The 21,260-nt window shown below is 34.3% G+C and overlaps 1 protein-coding gene and 2 long non-coding RNA genes across 3 annotated transcripts; 2 read left to right on the forward strand and 1 right to left on the reverse strand.

Moving 5' to 3' along the window:
* Positions 1–1,050: 1,050 nt before the first annotated feature.
* LOC144421057 (uncharacterized) lies at positions 1,051–3,066 on the forward strand. The gene is made up of 3 exons (XR_013474922.1): positions 1,051–1,221; positions 1,746–1,817; positions 1,900–3,066. It is a non-coding gene; the product is annotated as an uncharacterized LOC144421057 (long non-coding RNA).
* Positions 3,067–3,354: 288 nt separating this feature from the next.
* On the reverse strand, positions 3,355–4,243 carry LOC144421056 (uncharacterized). The gene is made up of 2 exons (XR_013474921.1): positions 3,890–4,243; positions 3,355–3,606 (listed from the first exon to the last, which is right to left on the reverse strand). It is a non-coding gene; the product is annotated as an uncharacterized LOC144421056 (long non-coding RNA).
* Positions 4,244–14,234: 9,991 nt separating this feature from the next.
* Positions 14,235–20,707, forward strand: LOC120342192 (uncharacterized). The gene is made up of 10 exons (XM_039410912.2): positions 14,235–14,472; positions 14,733–14,812; positions 14,913–15,031; positions 16,042–16,175; positions 16,494–17,500; positions 17,983–18,082; positions 18,216–18,316; positions 18,810–18,981; positions 19,453–19,587; positions 19,695–20,707. Exons 1-10 carry the CDS (start codon positions 14,370–14,372, stop codon positions 19,814–19,816), a joined length of 2,073 nt encoding a protein of 690 aa, XP_039266846.2. The 5' UTR covers positions 14,235–14,369; the 3' UTR covers positions 19,817–20,707.
* The last annotated feature ends 553 nt before the right edge of the window (positions 20,708–21,260 follow it).

Below are 21,260 nucleotides of genomic sequence, written 5' to 3' on the forward strand. Positions count from 1 at the left end.
GTCTGAGCGGATACGAAAAGGAACATTGTTACGTCACTTTTTGCATCTTGCTGATTGGACAATGTCACGAAGTAAACAAGGAAGTCGATGCTCGAGGAAACATCCATCAGCAGCCACTCAACAAAAATTATCAAAATCACTAATCAGCATATGCATTATTTATGCCATTTTATTATCCGGTCACATTAATATCCGGATATTAGATAGCAAAATCTCTTTCGGTTAACCGGTTATCCAAATATTACAACCCCAGTTACAAAACGACTCATTTTTCTCTATATTAGACCAATCAACTTGGAAGCATCAATGACTTTCACAAACAGAGTAGTTAACAGAGTAGTTAAGAGTAGTTAACAGAGCAAAGTGAGTCGCTTTGTAACCAGGTTTGTAATATCTGGATATCTGTTAATCGAAAATCGCCACTTTTTGTTGCAATCCATCCGAAGTCTATAATACTTTAGGACAGGAAACAATTTCACTATATTGTCTCGGAACATGAGCTACCGATCGGAGAAAAAAATGCCAACAGCAACGAGTCGCGAAATGAATTTGCTATAGCGGCACCTCACGAATATAGCGGAAATCTGGGTATGGCGGTGTTAGGAACTACGACTATCCTATTATCGCCACTTACGTCAAACTTTTTTGAATAGCTTTTCTCTTTAAATACAGAATCATTTGCTTTGAAATTTTCAGTGATTAAAGATTGTTGCTGCCGCTAGAAGGCTATTACTTTTATTTATTTCAAACAGTTTTGTGGGCCCTACGAGATTCGTCTTTCAGTTTGAAGTTTTATGTGGTGACGTTATTTTCGCATCCGCTCAGACACTTTTCTCACCCAGACAGATTTTCAAGCGTGGTCGTAAACATTACCTCATTTTCGCGTTTTTGAACTCTATTCGTTAGTTTTCTTCTGTGTTTCGGAAACTTAAATATAAATCAGATTATTCAATGATGACTCTGTCTTCCTAGGAGTTTTTTAATCGCAGTAATAAAAAAATTAGTGTAGAAATAGCTCTGATAGACCAATGACATTAAACAACATGATGCGCAACTACGGCATTTTTGGCCGAAGATCGTATCCGATAGCACGCTCCAATGCACATACTTGACGAGACGTAAACGAGCGAATGTGTGCTGCTTTCAAGGCATAGCATGAATGGTGTTCGTGCCTGCTTTCGATTTTAATGATATTTTGGAAAGTTGAGGTAAAAGGGTAAGGTAAATACTATTGTTGTATATCACACCCGGGCATCGCCCTGTTAAGTACATGTGGGAAAGACAGCCTTTGTCAAATACTACGAAGTTATTAATTCAGTACGGTACGTAGTTGCCCATTTGCCGAAATTGCATATTTACTTACCCCTTATGGTTTCAAATAGTTCATGCACCTCCATTTAGATTTTTTTAATCAGTGAGGATATATAGTCATTGCTGATTGCTGCTCATTGTAACATACTATTGCGCATTCACTTTTATTTGCGTATTGCATCAAAGTGTTAACAAGTTCACCTAACATTTCACTCATACCGGTCTATATTGTATAGTCTGATCTCTCAAGTATTTGGAGCCACGAATGCTTGTAATTTTTTGACTAAACCCTTTTATTAGTTGGTTTATATACCAAATTCAGTGAAACATTTTTTCATAAAACATGAGATATTGGATTTATTAGCTTTTCCATTCTAAATCATATAGACTGCTTTATTAACGCGAAAATTAATAAATCTCCTCTCTTTCTTCAGATGTGAAAGTTGTGGACAAACCTGTCTAAGCATTGTCAGACCCCTGCAGCACAAGAGGCAATAGCAAAAATAGTAAGTATATCAATCAAGAAATTAAGCCGACATAAAGCAAAACTTTCAACTATTCGTCTAATCTCAATTTCCTATTATTTAGTAACAGGACAATTATAGCAGAAGGGGAGATATCAGAAGTCTGGCGACATATCAGTGACAGTGTGATTCCAAGAAATATAATTAGAGTAGAGTACTTGAATAAAACACTTGAGTGATTAAATTAAACGCAAAGTACATGAAGAAGGTGGCATTTTCGAAGAAAATGGGAGTTGCAATATTTCTGCATTTCACAAAATTCTGAAGCACATTGTTTAATTTGTCATATTTCCATCAATACAATGAAAAAACACAATAAGCTCAGCAGTCAATTTGACAAATTCGAAGACCAACTTTGAACAAAAAATTTCCATGTGTTTGTATATTAATATATTTATACAACGACTTAGTTACTAAAAATCAATATCAATAATAATTCAAGCAATCCTATGCCACGCAATGTGGTGCAAAATGTCTTTTTGAAAAAATCTGTCATTTGTTTTTTTACTGATCTATATATGAAATGATAAAAGTAACATTTTTGCATTACTGGAATTAATTAAATATTCGCAAAGATCCAGATTAACCCTTGATCATGTGACCTCGTTAGTTAGAGTTGGTACTATAAAATCATTTCAGTCTGGCCTGAGTATGCTGGTGACACAAAAAATGATGCCAAACGTCAGGACAAATGTAATTAAAAAACATTAAGTTTATACTGTAGTATTTTAGTTAATATTAGGTTCGTATATTTAGATTAAATCATTTTTAGTGTATGTATTATTCTTTCCTTATCCAAAGCTTGTTCAAAAATGATTTTGATGGTTGTACATAGAAGTTTATGATTTTTTATAATGAATACAGTAACTTGCAAATGTTGCAATAATAGTGGAATGCAATTATTAATATGTAATTGCAGTTGAAATTGAAGAAAATAATAAAACTTAATCCAACTGTTTAGTTGCATCACAATATATGTCACAAACTAAAACTATCTTAAAAATATCTTTCAAGTATACATTATCAAAAACTGTTGGCGGCCCTTTTTACAATTTTCAAAATGCAATGCGGCTCTCGAAAACCCGTGAGTTTGACACGACTGATCTGTTCTAAAAGATCCAAGCATTGCTTTGCGAAATATTATCACTTCAATAAAATTGAAAAAAATCTCGCTATATTAAATACAAAATCGTTGCTATCATAAAGGTAAACCAATTCAGCCACTCGAAATACATTGGGCTTCACAAAGTAATGGAGGCAAAATTGAGAGTTTATGAGCTATGAACATTTGTTCTTTTCTTTGTCTTGAACTTTTCATACTCCACAGCCCCTCTTAATTTTTCAATTCTAATTACCATGTGATGGTCATACATATCTTTAACTTGTATTTTCTGTCATGATGTATTATCTCAATGTGTCAAACTATTAATTAGTGTGCATATTTTGCTTCAAGATGACATAAATGTATTGTCTTGTTTATTACCTCTGCTTGTATGGACAAGAAAAAGGTGCCAGTAAATTAGGTAAAAACAATTTTTAACTCTTTGTTATAATCAGAATTCACAATTAATAGGAATTATAAACAGCCAACAATCAATGAGAATTATATGCGAAATCCCTCAGAATAAATTTGTCTAAAATCGGAGGAAGACAAAACATATAGGTAGTTTCCATCCACACAAGCATTTCAAGAAGACTTGCTCGAGCCAAACTAAATGAGCATCGTCAGGTGATCGGTAATGCTGCAAGTTGAATTCAGCCCTGCAACCTTCTGCATAGAAGATAATATTAATTGTGGGCTATGAGCTAAATTCCTAAATTTAAACAAACCTATCTACGATGCATTATGTACCAGCAATGTTACCTACGATTAACTGAATATGTAATATGTCTAATAAATTCACCTACAAAAGCAAGTTCGATAGGGGCAAACTTTGTGTTATGGAATTGTATCACAGAACCGTTAAGAGAAGTAAAAACATTTTTGCTGTTTTGTATGACACCCTCTTTGAATGAAATTTCAATGTTTAAGCGCAAACATCAAAATTACTAACTTTGAATTTTGTCAATTTCTGCAAAATGTTCCACTCAAATCTTTCCGCTATCGCGTTTCTAATCTTCTCTGATAAAAAATCGTCTATGATGTCCAGAATTGCTCTTTACAACTTGTCTGCCATTCCAGCTTTCCAAGTGAGCAAAACTTCTTAGATATAAAGATTATTTTCTTTCGTTACAGGCGCAAAAAGGCAGGTACTACACGGAAAAAAGACGCCGAGTAGCAAAAGCAAGCGGAAAACGGACGCGAAAGGCGACGAGAAATATGTGCATTGGAGCGTATCATGAAATACAATCTTTCACCTGTAGTCTTATGGAGTGACGTCAGAGTTGCCTATCATGTTGTTTAATGTCATTGGATAGACTAAGCAAAAATTCTTTACCGGTACTTTTAAAAAACAGATTGTTGTATGCGATGAATCATAATGATGGTTTTAAACACTTACCCATTTTACAGGCGCCAACTCGCAAAAGCACTCTCAAAATAGCCCCGAAAATTTTGCAATGGTAAAGTATGGAAGGAATTTTTCGGGGGTCAAAGGTCGGGGAAAGGTCCATAGGTACCGGCAAAGCGTATATATAATACAAGCGAGGCAACGCTCAGACAATTAACGCCTTCTTGTGCCTATTGTTCTCGGCCATTTAACACAGCGCCTTATGAGAAGTTCTCACACAATTATTGAAACATACCCAATATTTTCATTAATATATCAGATAGAAAGATTTTGAAGGTCGCGTTTTGAAGTAGAAGCTTAGACGAATATGGTGATATTCTTTCATGTTTGCCAAATTGCATTTAGAGTGCATTAAATTGTCTTTGAAGACAAGTATGTCGGTTTTGAGTTGCTTCCGAAGTAAGTTGGCCATTCTTATCGTCATAATTGACCATTCGACAATGGCGTTCCTTGTGATGTCACAGATGGACAGTTGTATTTACTCGTCGAAATTAATTCGGAACTCAAATGCGTCGCAATGGCCGTTTCTATTTTCGGCTCAACATTTTCTCGTCTGTCAAGCTCCATAATGCCCGTCTGCTCAGCTCCACGCTGCGCTAGAAGACCAAATGACATTGTAGGATTGTTGCGATGGCATTATACACCGTCAAATCGGCGTATCACTATAAAAGTTTACAAAAATATGACCAAAAATGGTTCTACGTTGTGTTTGTGGCTAACTTTAACGCGTTAGATAGTTTTTTATTCTTAATTGCGTTATATATTTAAGTAGCATATAGCTTAAAATTCACCCTTCGGCTTTATTCTAGCCATATCAGATGACTTATTGGATTCGGTACAACAACACCTCAAAAATTGGGGCTCCCGAAGTATGCGAACCAAGATGGCGGACATCGGAATGTAATATGTGTATAGGTTAGGGTTAGGTCATAATTTTAGGTATAAATACTACGGGAGGCTCTTGGCTGGTCTTCGAACTGATAATAGGACTAAAATAAGGAAAATTGGAAAGAAATTATCGCCTAACCTTAACCTGTTACCCGTGATACGTTCCGATGTCCGCCATCTCGGTTCGCATACTTCGGGAGCACCCAAAAATTTCCCATGAGACTCCATTGTTTCGCGTTTTCCAAATATGGCACAAGATGGCGTCCATGAATTTGTTTAACATTAGGCGAGTTGTTTGCCGGCCGTTGGGTACCGGTACGCTAGTGGACGACTTGGGCGTCTTTCTCCAGCCAAAGTGACTATAAACTATAATTATAGTCATTTTGAATCCAGCCTAAAAGCACGCCGGTACCGTACTATGTTAGTATATGTAACGTTGTTGCATCGTATATATATTCAATGAACTAACTTCTTTGTCAACCTACGCTACCCGTACCTACCTGTACCGGTATCGTATCAGACTGTTTTTTGTTAAATGTCTGAACCAGCCACACGACATCAGAATGTTTCCAATTCCTTTGGAAGTTAAAATATACTGAATATACGGCGCCTGACAACAGTTACGGTACGGTATCAACATGCTGACATGCTGTTGCATGAATTTCCATCCTAATGCAGTACTGATTCATAAGACTGCATAGCTACCGTATATTTAAAACAGTAAAATGTTACTTTTAATCAAATCATTATTTATTCCTGTATTCTGCTGTTTGTTACCATAAGGTTTAGCGTAAAATCTATAACATTGGTTCCCAACCTTTTATGGTACACTTAGTAGTTAGTACCGGTACTCGTGGCCCCCTGTTCACCATTCTAAAAAATAGATGTACACAAGTCTATGATGTATTTATAATTTTTTATGATAAATAAAACAAACCAATTGCTAAAAGTAAAAGGTACAACTAACTGCAAAGGTTACAATTCACCGAGCACAGTGTTATCGGTATTTATCTTGTTATTTCGATTGGTAGATTCTCATTATGATTAAGCAAATCATGCTCAAGAAAGTTTTTTGTATGTTTTTTTTTCGGGGTAATCAAAATAAACTTATATTTATAAACTGCCAGTGACCTGAAATAAACTTTTTAGGTAATGCAATGGCACTGGCATATGGCACTGTTCTTCGATTCCAAGAATAGCCCCCACATTGAAAGACATAAATTAATAAAGTGATTGCTAACCCTTACTTTAAGATAGCCTACAGTCTGGTCCTCCATATAGGCAAGGCAATCTGGCGCTGAATATTGTAATAAATAAAAGTAAACTAAATTCTAAACTATATATACTAAATGTAATAAACTAAAAAGAAGCGAAATCTAAAAACGTCACGTCACCATTGGATTCTCGAAAAAAAAATACGATGTACCAAAGGAAAAATATTTCAGAGTTTTTAACAAAAAAAAATGCAATTTTCGTGACATGAAGGTAGCAATCAATTAGGACTATTATTGAGATAAGCATGGTGCATTTGCTGTTGTGCCAGACGCCCTCGTTTCAAAGAGAAAATTTTTTTTTTTTCATCAAACCAAATGTCAGAAGATAGTGGAATCGGAGAACTGTGCCCTATGAAACTATGGAGAACAAGGTACCTGTGTCTTTTTCTGAATGGAAAAGTATGAAGCTGCATTGAAATTAATTAATTAGTGTTGTCTTGAGTAAAGTTTAAGGACCTGACAAGGTTAAAGACTGATTGTGATTAACATGTATCTGGTATGTCACTTGGATTATATCCATATATCTGCATATTTCATAATCTATGCCACAAGATTGTCCATATATACATTTATATAGTACTTTTCCGTCAATATGTCGCATGTTAACATCTCATTTATTATCGCTGGGATATTCTTGACCCAAAATTCTTATCAAAATGTTTTGATTATGCCATTTTGTACTCCATATGTTCCCATCTTTCTGTTGCTTAGTTTATCACAGAGTCCTTCTATTGTGGTGGGTAAACTTTTCAATGCTCTATGCCTCTGTATAACATATGGAAGACTTTGAGGAATTTATTTCTCCCATTTCAGTATTGACTATTTGTTTCTCAAGAATGTCAAACCATGATTAAAACAAAACAGAAAACGCAAGTAAACATTCTTATGGTAGGATGAACCCAGAAACTACATCCTGCAGAAAAAATATCTAAAGCAAATGATGATGTTTTATTTGTTATCATTTCCATTTAAACTTTACTTTTTTAATTACTCTATTTCATACAACTATATTACTGTATTTGTTGATAACATGGTTAATATCTCCCATTTGTCAATTTTAATTTTAAAATTGACCTATCCTGTCATTATCAATGATTTGGTTGTAAAAATGCATTGATTTATTATCATTGAAAGCTTTGAACTGCTGTGATCTTTGTTTAATGTCTGAATATGATATGTGATTACTAATATGAATATTATTGTATGTTGGTCGCATTAGCATTGTGGTGTAAAAACTGGTTTGATCTTCACATGTACTGACATTAATAATGTTGTCTTTCTCCCCCTATCCTTAATTAGTTCGTATAATGATCTCAATTATGTGTTATGCAAATTTATTGATCTGTTTGCTCAGGGATTCAATGACATTATGTTTTTCGGTCCCATGAGTATTTGTCTGGTCTGTAGTTTTTTCTCTCCTAATTGAAACATAAGTGATTGGTTATTGTTAAATGTGTCAAAGTTTAGCACAGTTTAGTTTTTATTTTGTGCATTGAGTATTGTAAAGCTAACTTAATGAGGATTTAACAGAAGAGTTAAGAAACAATTGCTCTTATAAATACTGTTAGTTTAATGTAATTTACTCTTCTATATCTAGTCTTGGGTTACAAGGTTTTACATAATCTTAAGACAGAACATTGCTAAAGAATTCATTTTCAGACTGATTGGATCATTTGTTTATTCCAGTAACATTAGCTATGGCATCATTATTTAAAATACATCTGGGAATAAATGCCAGTGCAGCTAGACACAAAACAAGACACATTTCATTATTAACAGATGAACAAGCACTTTTCAATAATGTTCAGGTGTTTTGTTTGGGAACATATATAAACCGTCTGTTTTCTTAGGTAAATGTCTGCGGCGGAATTTAGAGATAGAATTACACTTTTCAGACAGTGCTTCTCTCATTTCTTTCAACGTATTTCGTCCTTTATCGCCGTTTCCGTGTCCAATAAACAATGCTACAAACGGAAATAATACTATGTAGATGATTTCCTTTGGAGTCCATTTAAATTTTAGTACTTGTTTTTGTAGTTTATTTTTATAATATTTCGGGATATTTGACATCAGCTAACGTCCAAACTAAAGTTAAATTTCACTTCACCTAATACCATTCAATCTGCAAGCATTTATTTTTCGTTCCCACCTGCGAGTGACGTCTGCTTTTCTTTTCATAATCGATCACATATATTCTGTTATGTTTATTAATATTCATAATCGATGCGTTTCGATTTTTTACCTAGGTCGAATATAGATAATGTAGCACAAGGTGTTGTGATTTCCAGTCTGGTATGTTTCGATCATTATCGGTAATTTGTTTCGATCCGCAACCCGCAATTTGCCCAATTAATTGGCAAGTAACTTTAATTTGATCGCTGAGTTATTCACACAGTGTGCGAAGAACGGCAATTCAAAGTATATTTTAACAGTATTGCCTGCGGCAAATTTTATTTATTTCGTTCTTGATTCTTCACTGTGAATTTTTAGAAACAGCATAGTTTTTTTAGGCAACTGAGAATTTTTCAGTAGAGGAATTGCGTGGAAAATGGAATATCGAAGTCAAGTAGGTATTTTGAAGTTTGTAATGATATAGGCCTACTAGGATGTAGAAATACAGTGTTCTAGAAGCAATGTTACATATTCCGTATTAAGGTAAATTAAATTATAGAATCTAAAGTACCATCCTTAATGTTTTGGCATGGGCCATCTATCTACCGCTGTAAAACATCGAACTAATTTGCGTCGCATAATACACTACAGGAGCAATTTCCTACTTCCATGTGTTTTTCATTCAGATGATAGCGTCGAAATTGAAATGTAGTGAAATATTCATTAGATTTGTCTGTGGAAGAACTACAGTAATTCGTCGCCCGTACCGTAACGCATCACCGCATAAAAACAGATCCTTGCATTTTAAAGCGTATCCGATCAATCGCCCCGATGGTTAGTTGCATACCGTCGCATAGCAACAGAAAGTATTTGTGTTTGAATGCATTAATCTTGCAGGAATTTAGGGGACGTTGAGTTGGAGTCATAGGTGTAGTTACGTCGATAACCTTTCTATCCTTCTGATGTTTCAAGCTATTGAAATACAAAAAGTATACCACAGGAAATATGACTGGTACAGAACTTCAATCACCAGCTTCTTACGATAACATCAAAAGCTTTGATTCTTATTAAACGTTATGACAAAACGATCATGTAGTAAAATCATTCGCTTTATCCGCGCAATAAAGCACCTTTCAATAGTACTGATTAAATAGGAAATTATATGTATTAGAAATTATCAATACTTCCGTCCGTACATCTGTTTCAAATGCCAGCGAAAGACTAATTAATCTCCATGTCTGAATTATATACTGACTGTATTTGTAATCGGATTCACAATATCAACGGCGGTTTTTGCTTATTGAATAGTAGTAAGCCCCCGTGCTGATTACTTCATTTGATACTTTCCAGAAGTAATCGACGCGATTGAACAGTACAGGCGTCAGATTTTATACTTTGCTATCGGGTGAAGGGAAGTTCTCCAACTCTAACGAGTCAGTTGAATTGCCTTTAGGCGTGAGACATGTAGATTGAATAGTTATTTTGTCATTGCAAGGAGGCGAGCATTGATAGTGACCAAGTATAACAGCTCAAATTCATTAATGCGCTTGTTTGTCACAGGGAAATAGAAACAGTTTCAGATTCAAACAGTTTCAGATTCTTTACACAATCTTATGAAATGGTATACGACCCAAGGTACATATTTTCGGGAGAATGGTTCATTTAGAAATGCCGGTGATTGTAATCTTCAAAATGAAGAATGGACAGGCGACGTTAAGTAGTTTGGTCTCGATTTCGAATGTAGTTACTGCTGCTGTATTTTTCGGTCATTTGCGCATCGGTGGTGCTCGCTATCTTAATTAATGTTTGGTGGAAGCTTGCTCCGGGAAATATTTTGAAATCGCTTTTTAATACACATAAAAAATGAACGCACTTTTGAATGCGGTGGATTACTGTAGTCTTTGTTTTCAGAAGTATTTTTAAAATGCTTTGGATCCCCGTTATGTTATTGAATGTGCTCAAAAATCTAGAATCGGCTTTTACTGAGCACGACAACAGGGATTACAACTTGCTTTGGTACAATAACTATTTGGGCTATTGTCTGTGCTAACCATGTTTCCGATGGACAAAGACGAAATAGGTGTGGCTCGAAGTCGCCTACGACGGTGTTGTTAAATGCCCGCGACGATCGCGTTAGATTGTGTTATTCACACAGTCACACATCATCAATTTCTAATTACCAGATTGTGTAATATGACATCATAAAATTACTGATATGTTCCCTTGTGTCGGTATAAAATAAAGGTTCCATAAACTTGAATAATGAATGCTCTTGCATGTGTCGCTAGTTACAATAGTACGTAGAATGTAGTCATATAAAATCGTTGCCATTCAGGACTGTCAACCTCGCTTTAAAATTAGTTTGAATTGTAAATATCGACTGCGAATTTTATCAATTATAGAAAAATATATCCAATTTGTTCCACCTTGTAGTAGAAAGGTAACGGATTGTATCCAATGGACAAAAATTTACATTTGTAATATTTTGTATTTGTAATAACATTTTAGGAATATTTATAAGCGATACATCGTTTAGATTTGTAGTGTGAGTAACAACAGCGGAAGGAATTGATCATTTCAAATTTTACAACGGTTTCACGAAATCGATCAACTTTTGTAATATGAACTGCAAAATAGTACAAATCAGTAGACCAATCGCGCATAATCGGGTCAAACTTAATTAATATTTAACGTTCGTACATGTTATAAAAGCGAATTTCATTTTACGACGTAATAAACCCGCTTCATTGCAAAGCGCGGCCTGTGTTATCTTTGTGCAGGGCGTCGCCTTCTGTACAATGTATAGTACAAAATAATACAAAGCAGTAGCACTCGCTCCGTAAAATGGGGTCATACTTAATTAATATTTAACGTCTATACATTTTTTTAATCGTTTCAATGATAGTGATTTGTAGCCATTCCTGTTTTATTTTCAAGTGATCGGATTTCCCGCATTAAGGCAGCTTCGAGCTCTCAGCTTCAGTTCAGTTCATCTCTCAATTCAGATGATTAAATAGCAACTTTATATTGGAGGCATTGTTTGTTTATACTTGTATTTAAATCGCTAGTGATTGATATTGTTTATTGAATGGCTTTGGCGTTTCAAATTGTTCTGACGTTTTAAAACGCTGAGCGTTAATTTTGAATAGCTCGGGGCAATTTATTGGAAAATAAATTATTTTTTAAGAATTTTTCCGTGTATCAGTAAACGAAGTTATGATTAGATTATGAAAATTCACCCAATACATTAGATATTAGTATAAATCGTGTTTCGAATCAAAATTTCGATTGTAGACTTGTGGTTGTATTAGTAATATTGCTGACGGTATAGTTACTATAGTATATTTATATTTCTGTCTCGGGTTGCAACTTTAATTGCTGGAATCCTTGCTCTTTATCTTATGTATTTTCGTTTACTCAAAAAAAGACTCTACTTTTACCCCGTAGATAGCAAGTATCGGTCGATGGGGTTAATATGATATACTGGCGGTTAATATACAAACAACAAATGTTATCTACCAACTATGAGTCATTTTCAATTCGCAATTTATTCGTAAGTCTCATTACATTACCACTAGCCCTGGAAATTTTTGATTTGGATTAGTAAATTGTTTTCGAATGCCGTGCGTGACGTACGTGCGCCGATCTCAATTAGTTGAAGTTGTAGACTCATTCACGCTTGTCGGTGGTTTTGACCTCTAGATTACTTAATGCGTCACTGTTATACCAAAGTGAAGTCGCCACGCCATTGCAGAAATATTCGCTCAAGTCGTTAATGTGTACTCAATGACGTTTTTTAACGATGTTGATTATTGACCACCTATGCGTTGGGTTTTATCGTCGAATATGGATGGGACGCGACATGGATGCTCAATTCATCTTTGACTTACATTCAGCACAGAACTAATATAATCTTAAGTTTACTTGACAAATAACCGCAGAATTCAAATCTTTGTGATGAGAAATGTTCATATACTATATGGTGCTAATCGTACATTGAGACTCCATTTGTACGTTCTCTGTTGTGATAATACGCAAACAAAAGAAGTTATCGCATTACTATTAGTTTGTATGGCTGATGTCGAGTCGATTTTTTTCGCATGGATTAATATGTGGCACAAGTGGTTCTTTACCGAGAGTAGGTAGTAGATGACAATGTCGTGGGAAATGTTGATTGTGCGTCATAATGTATCGAATATCGATCTTTGGTGAAAGTTCGTCGTAGGCTTAGATTAGAATATATATACCGGTATACAATGATGACGAGTTGTTGTTCACCTGTGTTCAAATATGATCAAAGTGCCTATTATGTTGTATTCATAAAAAATTTGTTGAATGTTCAATTCCGAAAACGAAAGGAGTTTGTTTTGCTTTTTATGATATTAAAATCAATTTTACTTTATCAACGCCAGATATTTTAACATTCTGACGCGTCTTATAGTAAGAGATCAAAGGCGGCGCTTCGTCGGGAGCCAAAGTTTATTTTTCACGTTTATGCTAAGTTATTGTGGTAGTTATTCAAGCGTGATGGTCTCATATTATAATGGAATTTGCGTGACCAATTTTAAACCTATCGCAATGGGAGCGTAGATGCCTTTATTGTTTTCTACATTTATTCCGAAATTTCTAACTTATTATTGTTTCGAGGTTTTGAGTGCCATTAGAGTCATGCTGGGAGTCACGCACTGTGGTTGAAGTTTACTCTGGGATTATATTTCGTGATTTCAGAACTGCGTCCAGTGGATTTAATTTTAGTAATTTCACTGTAATAGTATCCTCAGTATGCCCAGCGGGAGACCAAAATAGTTACATAGTTTTACTTTGAAATAACGTTGCATGTTCCTTTTGTCAAACCAAATATAGAAATTACTTCTGTTAATGAATCAATATTTTTCTCATTGCTGTTTAATTTGTTTAAAAAATTAACAAATTATGAAATTATACTGCCAGGTCGAAATACTAAACTAGGGTTATGTTATTGTTTACATTCCACAGATAAATAGTACAGTACATTTATCTGGAAAACTCCTCGTAACTCTGTTAGTGTTAAACACATGCCCATACTATTATTCCTTGGCATCTGAAGCCAATCACCTTTATTCAGTGATGCCAATATACTAGTTGGATACTTTGTAGCGAACTGTATTGTTGGTTGTTATGAAAAATATATTGTATTTTAACATTATGGTATTTGCAATTTGGTTTGCCTTAGGCACTAGACATTGGAATTAAAATTGCCATTATTTAATTGGAAAATAATTTTCACTCATGGGAGACACAAGTTAATTGGTTCGAAACTGAACCCGTAATTTTGTATTCTGCTTCATTATTTCAAGGTAGAAATACATTCTCCTTTTAACCACAACCAGATATCGACTTTCACATTCTTTTACCTAAACAGGAATGTTGTCTAGGTGTCTAAATCAAAGTTGTATTTCTATTAAACTCAGTGAAATGTTCTATAACCTATCATTAAATAATAAATATGATGTGAATATTACAAATACCACATCACAAATAAATAAAGGGTAAAAAAATGGAAAAATTTACATTAGATGTTACTTTTCAATTTTCTGACTCCAATATCAATTAATGTAACAAAGTTTCTTTCACAGATTTTACATATAAGGAAACAGTTGATAACTTATGTGGTCACTGATCATGGCTATGTAAGTTGGAATTTTCCCTGATCACATTTAACATAATCAAGCTTTTTTCGCCTGCCAACATCTGACTATTGGTGTAACAAAATGGAATTAAAAGTATGGGTTGAAGGAATACAGCGTGTTGTTTGTGGGATTACTGAGCAGACAACAGTTCAAGAGGTTGTTATTGCATTGGCACAGGCGACAGGTAGGCTCACTTTAATATATTAATTATATGTTGTGTTATCGTGTCGTACCAACATGCGCAAGTTTCCTAATATGCCATGTCGTTAACAGCGATTTCAATATGTAATTTTGCATGTTTTCTTGTCATTGCATCATGTATATATTTAGTATCTTCAATGGCAAACTTTTTCACAATCTAAAATGGGCTATGTAGCTATTAAATGAATGGTTTTCAAGCAGCACAACTTCTAAAAAATTGACGGTAAAATCTTCGTATTTCAGGTCGCACCGGAAGATATACTTTGGTTGAAAAATGGAAAGATATGGAAAAGCTTTTGCCTCCAAGCGAGCATCCAATTAAGGTTTGTTTTTATCGTTATTTTCACTGTATATTTTTGTAAATTTGAGGGTTGGTGTAAAACTCATTTTAATAAGCCTAATACTAATGATATCTTTCGACAGGTTTTAGAGAAGTGGGGAGAATACGCAAGCGATGTCCAATTCTTACTCAAGCGTACAGGAGCAAGTACAACAAGCAGTGATGTGGAAAATATAAAAGCACCAGAACGCAATCATTACAGGTATGATGAAGTATTTGACATGGAAGTCAATTATATAACATCCATCAGCTTTGCATAGCTTAGTTGACTGGTGAAGCATGAATTGGCTATTTCTACCTACCATTGAATTGTATAAAACTGATATGAAGGAATGGTCAATATTCCAATGGACAGAAAAAACATCAATATATTTGTATTGTATTACAATACAGTCAGCATTTTTTGAATTGTGTTCTTAATATTATGTTGTGTGCCAGCTCCCAGCATTAATAAGTTGTCATGGTAGACACATATAATGCATAATTTAATAGCGCTTTGGAACAATTTCGATTCCTCTATTATTTTTCAATGTGAAAAATGTCTACATTGATAATGGTTGATCGGATCCTAATACTGATATGGCTCAAAATGATTAATAATATCTCTTTTACAGTTTTAGCCCTCTAAAAGTTTTGTAAACAATTCTTCATTATCGGTCTATTAGGATGTACTTGTCCTTTATTGTGATCTATTGCAGATTTGCAGTGGTTCCCAAGCTCATTTTCAAGCGACCCAAATTTAAAAAAAAAATAATTTTGTAAAATTTGCGACCCAAGGATATGTGCACATAATAAATAGCATGTAGTGCTTTCATGGCCACAAAATTATAAAATTGAATAAATGACTAATACAAAACAGTCATTTCTTATTTATGTAGCATTTATTTCAACAGAAATTGATTCAAAGTTGCACTGGCGAAAAAGCTGCGCTTGTTTGCTGTTAGGAAGTTTTTGAAATCAGGGTGGTGCCGCGGTGGTTTATTTAAATGAATTATATGCTGCCAAGATTTTATACCGTGATACTTCTCGCATATACAGTTACTACTGAGCTACACTACAATACCAAATATAAAATAAACAATACAATTTCCTAACAAATGAAACCAATAACTTTTAAGCTTGTTGAAAAAAGTTTGTTTTGGGCCGCGACCCATAGGTTGAAAAACACGGATCTATTGCATATAGCCTATTACAAATATTCTTCTTTTTTAGACAAAGTCTACCACCACTTGCTAAAAATAGAGAGAAGAGTGAGATGTTACAAGGCCTCAAAAGAAAAGAACCCAAACGGAAATCACTTACAATAACTGGTGGAACTTCACAAAATTATGGTGATGATAGCAGAGGTACAAGCAGAGGCTATTATTAATTTTAATGTATTTGGTTAGTTCCAACAAGATTAATTCATTTCTTCCCATAAAGTGAGAAAACTGAGGATTTGATTCTCCTATCTCTGCAACTGTAATCATCTGAAAAATATTATTTTTTTAAACAAATTCATACTAGTTATGCATACTAGGATATTTAGGTACATGCTGTCTATAAAGATATATGAAGTTAGCCATAGCATAAAATAGTGCTTAGTTTTATTCTGATACTTTTCTTAAGTATTCATCTCTATCGATATGTTTCATTGCAATTTCCATTATATCCTTCGCTTATAGACAAACGAAGCCAGAACAGCAATGGTAACAACAATAGAACTCAGATTTCAACAGAGGATGCAAGACCTTCTCGTTATGATCGATCAACGTCTGGTTCTGTCCCGGCAAATGTCAGAAAAGCCGCTGAAAAATTCAGTTCTAATGCACTGAACAAAGACTCTGGGAGACGAGATAAGAGCCGAGATAGAGACGGTAAATCGAAAAGTAAACACAAATATGATAAAAAGACCAAAGAAGATGACAGAAAAGTTTCCGCAAAAACTCCTCTGATGCCTCCTCACACGCAAGGAGGAAGAAACAATGTCAGTTCTGCAACTGAAGCTCTTTTTCCTTCAGAAACCAAGAGTGATGTGTTCGCAAAATCTCCTATAAGAAAAAATGCAGATAACCAGATAAAAAATGTTAATATCAAAAGTGGTGGAAAAGTTCCACTTATGCCTCCAACGAATAAAGTATTGCGCAATCGGAACCAAAGCAACAGTTTTGACAAGCCACAAGCATCGCCTAGCTCTCCAAGTAGTTCAGAAAATCATTCAAATAATTTGAGTTCCAGTTCAATGACTCCAACACCATTCTCGTTGCCCAATGAAAACAAACTCTCAAACTCTTCATATAGATATGGTAATTCGCTACCTCGGTCGAAAAAGAAATCATGGAGTGAAGCAAATAGTTCTTCTGTAGATGATAGCAAAAAGCAATTGAATAAAGAAACGAATAGACGATCTGCGTTGATGCCACCAACTCAAAAGCAACGCGCCATGACACCCAATCCACAAATCCATCGAGATGCTTATCAAAACAATTCGAGACATAGTTATCATCCGACCTCGCCCGTTCCAATGCAGTCTAGTAAATTATCAGAGCAGGCAAGAGCGAAAGAAGATTTTTCAAAGTTAGTTTCTGAACAGCAGAAGCATGTTGAAGAGCAAAAAGACACGATATCAGCATTGGATAAACAAATTCAAATTATTATTGACGCAATGCAACAGAGGGATAGGGAAATAGAGGTTTGTACTATTTTTTTATATGGAACTCGGCATTGGTTCTTGTTATTATGCCTGAATCATAATACATTTCGGTTACTTTTTGATCATCTATATCGGGTGTTGATCCCTATTGTTAAAAATTTCTCCAGGGTGCCACGCAATTCTGGTTGAAAACCACTGCTCTGCCTATAGGGCATAAATTTTGTAATATTGTCATATTAATGTGGTCACCGAACCAGCTAACAATCACTACCACAAATCGAATTATTCAGTTTTATAAAGAACTATCTGGGCTGTGCATCCAGTAGCTCTCAGTTAGAATTTGTATGTAGAGTGTGTGTGATTAATTTAAAAAGGAAAATCTATTTGTTTGTAATATGTAAGACCATGAGGCTATTTTTAACCGTCAGTAGGTCTGGCATGCTGTTTCGATGCCAGTGTTCCTAATCACATGTTATTAATTACTTTTGCCTAGTTGATGGTATAATGAATTACATTTACAGGCTCAAATTACACAGCTAGAAGAGAAAAATAGATCGCTAGAGATTGAATATGAAAGTGAATACAATGTCCCTGAAGAGCTTTCAGCAGAAGACGCAAAAGGTATGGATTATTGCAATTGCTTTTAATTGTGGTTCATAAAAAATGATTTCCAAACGCGTAAATCAGTTTACTATGTTATCAATAGCATTTTTGCGATTGTTGGTCTCATTCAGTTTATTGGATTTTTTTTTAGAATCCATGACAAAAAGACAAATGAGTAATCTACAAGCTAAAATAGATCGATCGTCAGCTGATATTTCTGCTTGCTCAAGAAAGAAAGAGGATCTAACTAAGGTAACCTGTTCTTTTTTAATTACGGTTCAAACACAGCTTTATTAGTTTTTATCTCATGAACAGTTAATCTCTTACAATAAATAGTATCTGATAATTTGAATACAAGAGATCGATAAGAAATAATATCGATTTAAGTTCGTATATAAAATTCTAGAATTACAATGCATACCATCATTTATATATTATTATTTTCATATCATTTTGCTAGCTTTAAAAAACTTAGAAATGATATTTCTGAACCAGGTGTCTATAAAGTGGTTAGTTTTTAGGTTGAATGCATCAGTGATGCATGTTTTTCTTCGATAATTTTACGTATTATAAATATTTTCCACTGACAATAATAGGTTGATTCGTGTCAAGTAATCCATGCCAAGGGTTTATTTCATTATAACCAGGTGGAAAAAGAGTGTTTTGCTCTTCTTATTTTCCATTGCAACTGAAGGGTGTACGGTAGCGATGTGCTTATCACCATTTGCATGTTTTCTCTATGCAGGCAATTGCTGAAGAAAGTCATCTACAGAGAGCAAAACAACAAAGAGTGGCCGAAAATAATAAAAACATTGCAATGAAAAGTAAAAAGGATATTGATCATATTAATTGGAATCTTAACTCGATGAAAGATGAAATTGAAAGAATTCAGAGCCAAATTGTCAACAGAGAACAAGGTAAACTGGAACATGCATCCTCAAGCTTGGGTAGTTTTCGGATTGAAAAAAATTTCTGTACTTGAGTTTTATTACTTAATAATAAAAGCGAATTGATATCATTTTCAGATTTCATATGAAGCAGTGTTTCATGCTACTCATGCTAGATAAACTAAGGCTTATTTTTTATATAGCGATGGGATCTTGTCCTGTAATTGACTATGTAAATTTCCATTTGGAACTAGTGAAAATTTATAGGAGATGCTATACACAACTTCCTATCAAATAGCAAGTTTATTTGTGGCAAATATTTTGAATAGGTAGTTAGAAGAATGTCAAAATCTGTCATTAGTCATGATTAAACAGAGAAATATTGCTGAGTAGTGCTTATGAATTTAAACTAATTAAATTAAAATTGCATTATAGTGATTGTTGACATGAAAGTGAGCTTCCATGTAACCGAGTTTTAATATAATTGTATTCTTTGTACAGATATCGATCATAAATATTCATCTCTCGATTTATTGAATCGAGAGTTACGTCAAGTCAACTTACAACAGTTCATCAGGAAAACAGGATCCAAAGTAACAGTCTTGCCACCTGAGACCGAAGAATCCGACACTAGAGGTAAGACGCAAATAGATCATGAATTGAATTTTTTCTTTTTCAATACATACCATATTGGGCTTTTTCACTTTATTACATATATGAATGAAATGTATATTACTTTTCAGCTCAATCCATGAGAAGAATGTATGAATCAAGTCCTTCTCTCAATGTAGGTGGGTCTCGTTCACCATTTTCAGCTGCTCCACCCTCACCACAAGCTGGCAATTCTGAAGGTGTATGGGTCTGATGGAACTCTCAACCCTGCTGTACACTAAATGTTCCATTACCATATTCCACTGCTGTGCATGCTGTTACAGACTACCCGTTTCTTGTAACGGCTATTAATCATAAAAAATATGGAATTTGTCTGTAACAAAATCATATGTATCAAGTCGATGTGAACTATGTGCTGTTAATAGATCACTTTCCAAACTCTTTTTTTGCATTTCAAAGAACATTTGTCTATCTACTTGTTATACAGATAAAAAAGACAATCTAAATGTAATTCAGAATCCAGCATTATCGTCTGGAATCCAGTTCTGTGTATTCAATAAGATTCGATAACATTCCATGCATCATATTTTGCAATTTTAACTCTAAAATGAATTGGTTTGATGCAATTTCAAGCCAAATTCTAATTTTAAGTTTATCTAGGAATCCAGGATATGAGTATCTAAACTTCATTTGCCTCTCCATCTCAAAAAAGTAATACAACAGCAGAACTTGGATATTATTCACCTAAATTCTGATTACTAGGCAGACAAATATTGATTGTGGTTGACAAATAAAGTTGATTGTGCCTCTTCTGCTAACTGTCGCTATGTCATTTGGAATATTAATTTTTATGCATTTTTGTTTTTCTCTAGCAGTATTATGATTCACTTAAAATATAATGTGAATTAAGTGAGATGACGCATCTTCATCGTTGAAATAAATCAGAATATGTTTTATATTGTTATTTTCTTTTATAATTTTTTGTTTGACAATATATCTTTTATTCACAAAAATCCATGAAGCATATTGATCAGATTATCATTCGATGGAACTTTGTTTTGACCAATTTGTACACTGCCCTTGCTTTACTTTTTTTATTATTGTCTAACTATGTCAGTTGAAAATAAATGGTACTTTATATATATTTATATGTTTTATAAGTTAAAAAGTTAGTTCATTTGTGCTCAGCATTAAAAAAGAGCTTATCGCCACAGGCTTATTCTTCTGCGTGACTGTGATTTTATGGGACAGGAGTTCTGGCATGTATTTGTAGAAAAACCCTTCCCTCCTGTACATATACATATTCAGCTCAAGCCAGTCAGGTACGTGCAGACGTCGGTGGTTTCTCACCCATTTTATCTGGTTAATGAACAAGATCATATGAGAGAGAAATATATCCCACAGACGGCGTTTGATAACAAAAAATACATGGAAAAAAAGATGCGGTCAAATTCATTATACTGTACAAGACTGATTCAAAAATACGCCGCTAACTTCAATCAACTCATCCGAGATTTTAGCTTTGAAAACTGAGGTACGACGGGTCATTTAAAAATCCTAATTGGAGGTGTGAGCACAAACATTTGTGAACAATGTCTAAAAACCATTAACACTAGGAATCAACTTAATACTAAAAATTAGACGGAGTATAATAAAAAAAGTCTGTTCTTGCCATTCTGCAAAATGGGTTACTCTTT

Source organism: Styela clava, chromosome 3, assembly GCF_964204865.1.
Source record: "Styela clava chromosome 3, kaStyClav1.hap1.2, whole genome shotgun sequence".
Classification (NCBI taxonomy): domain Eukaryota; kingdom Metazoa; phylum Chordata; class Ascidiacea; order Stolidobranchia; family Styelidae; genus Styela; species Styela clava.

Excerpts from the sequence above, each read along its gene's own strand:
- LOC120342192 (XM_039410912.2), top strand. The coding sequence starts at position 14,370 with ATGGAATTAAAAGTATGGGTTGAAGGAATACAGCGTGTTGTTTGTGGG. Across the intron at positions 14,813-14,912 it reads CAAGCGAGCATCCAATTAAG|GTTTTAGAGAAGTGGGGAGA; the intron begins GTTTGTTTTTAT and ends ATCTTTCGACAG. Across the intron at positions 15,032-16,041 it reads CCAGAACGCAATCATTACAG|ACAAAGTCTACCACCACTTG; the intron begins GTATGATGAAGT and ends CTTCTTTTTTAG.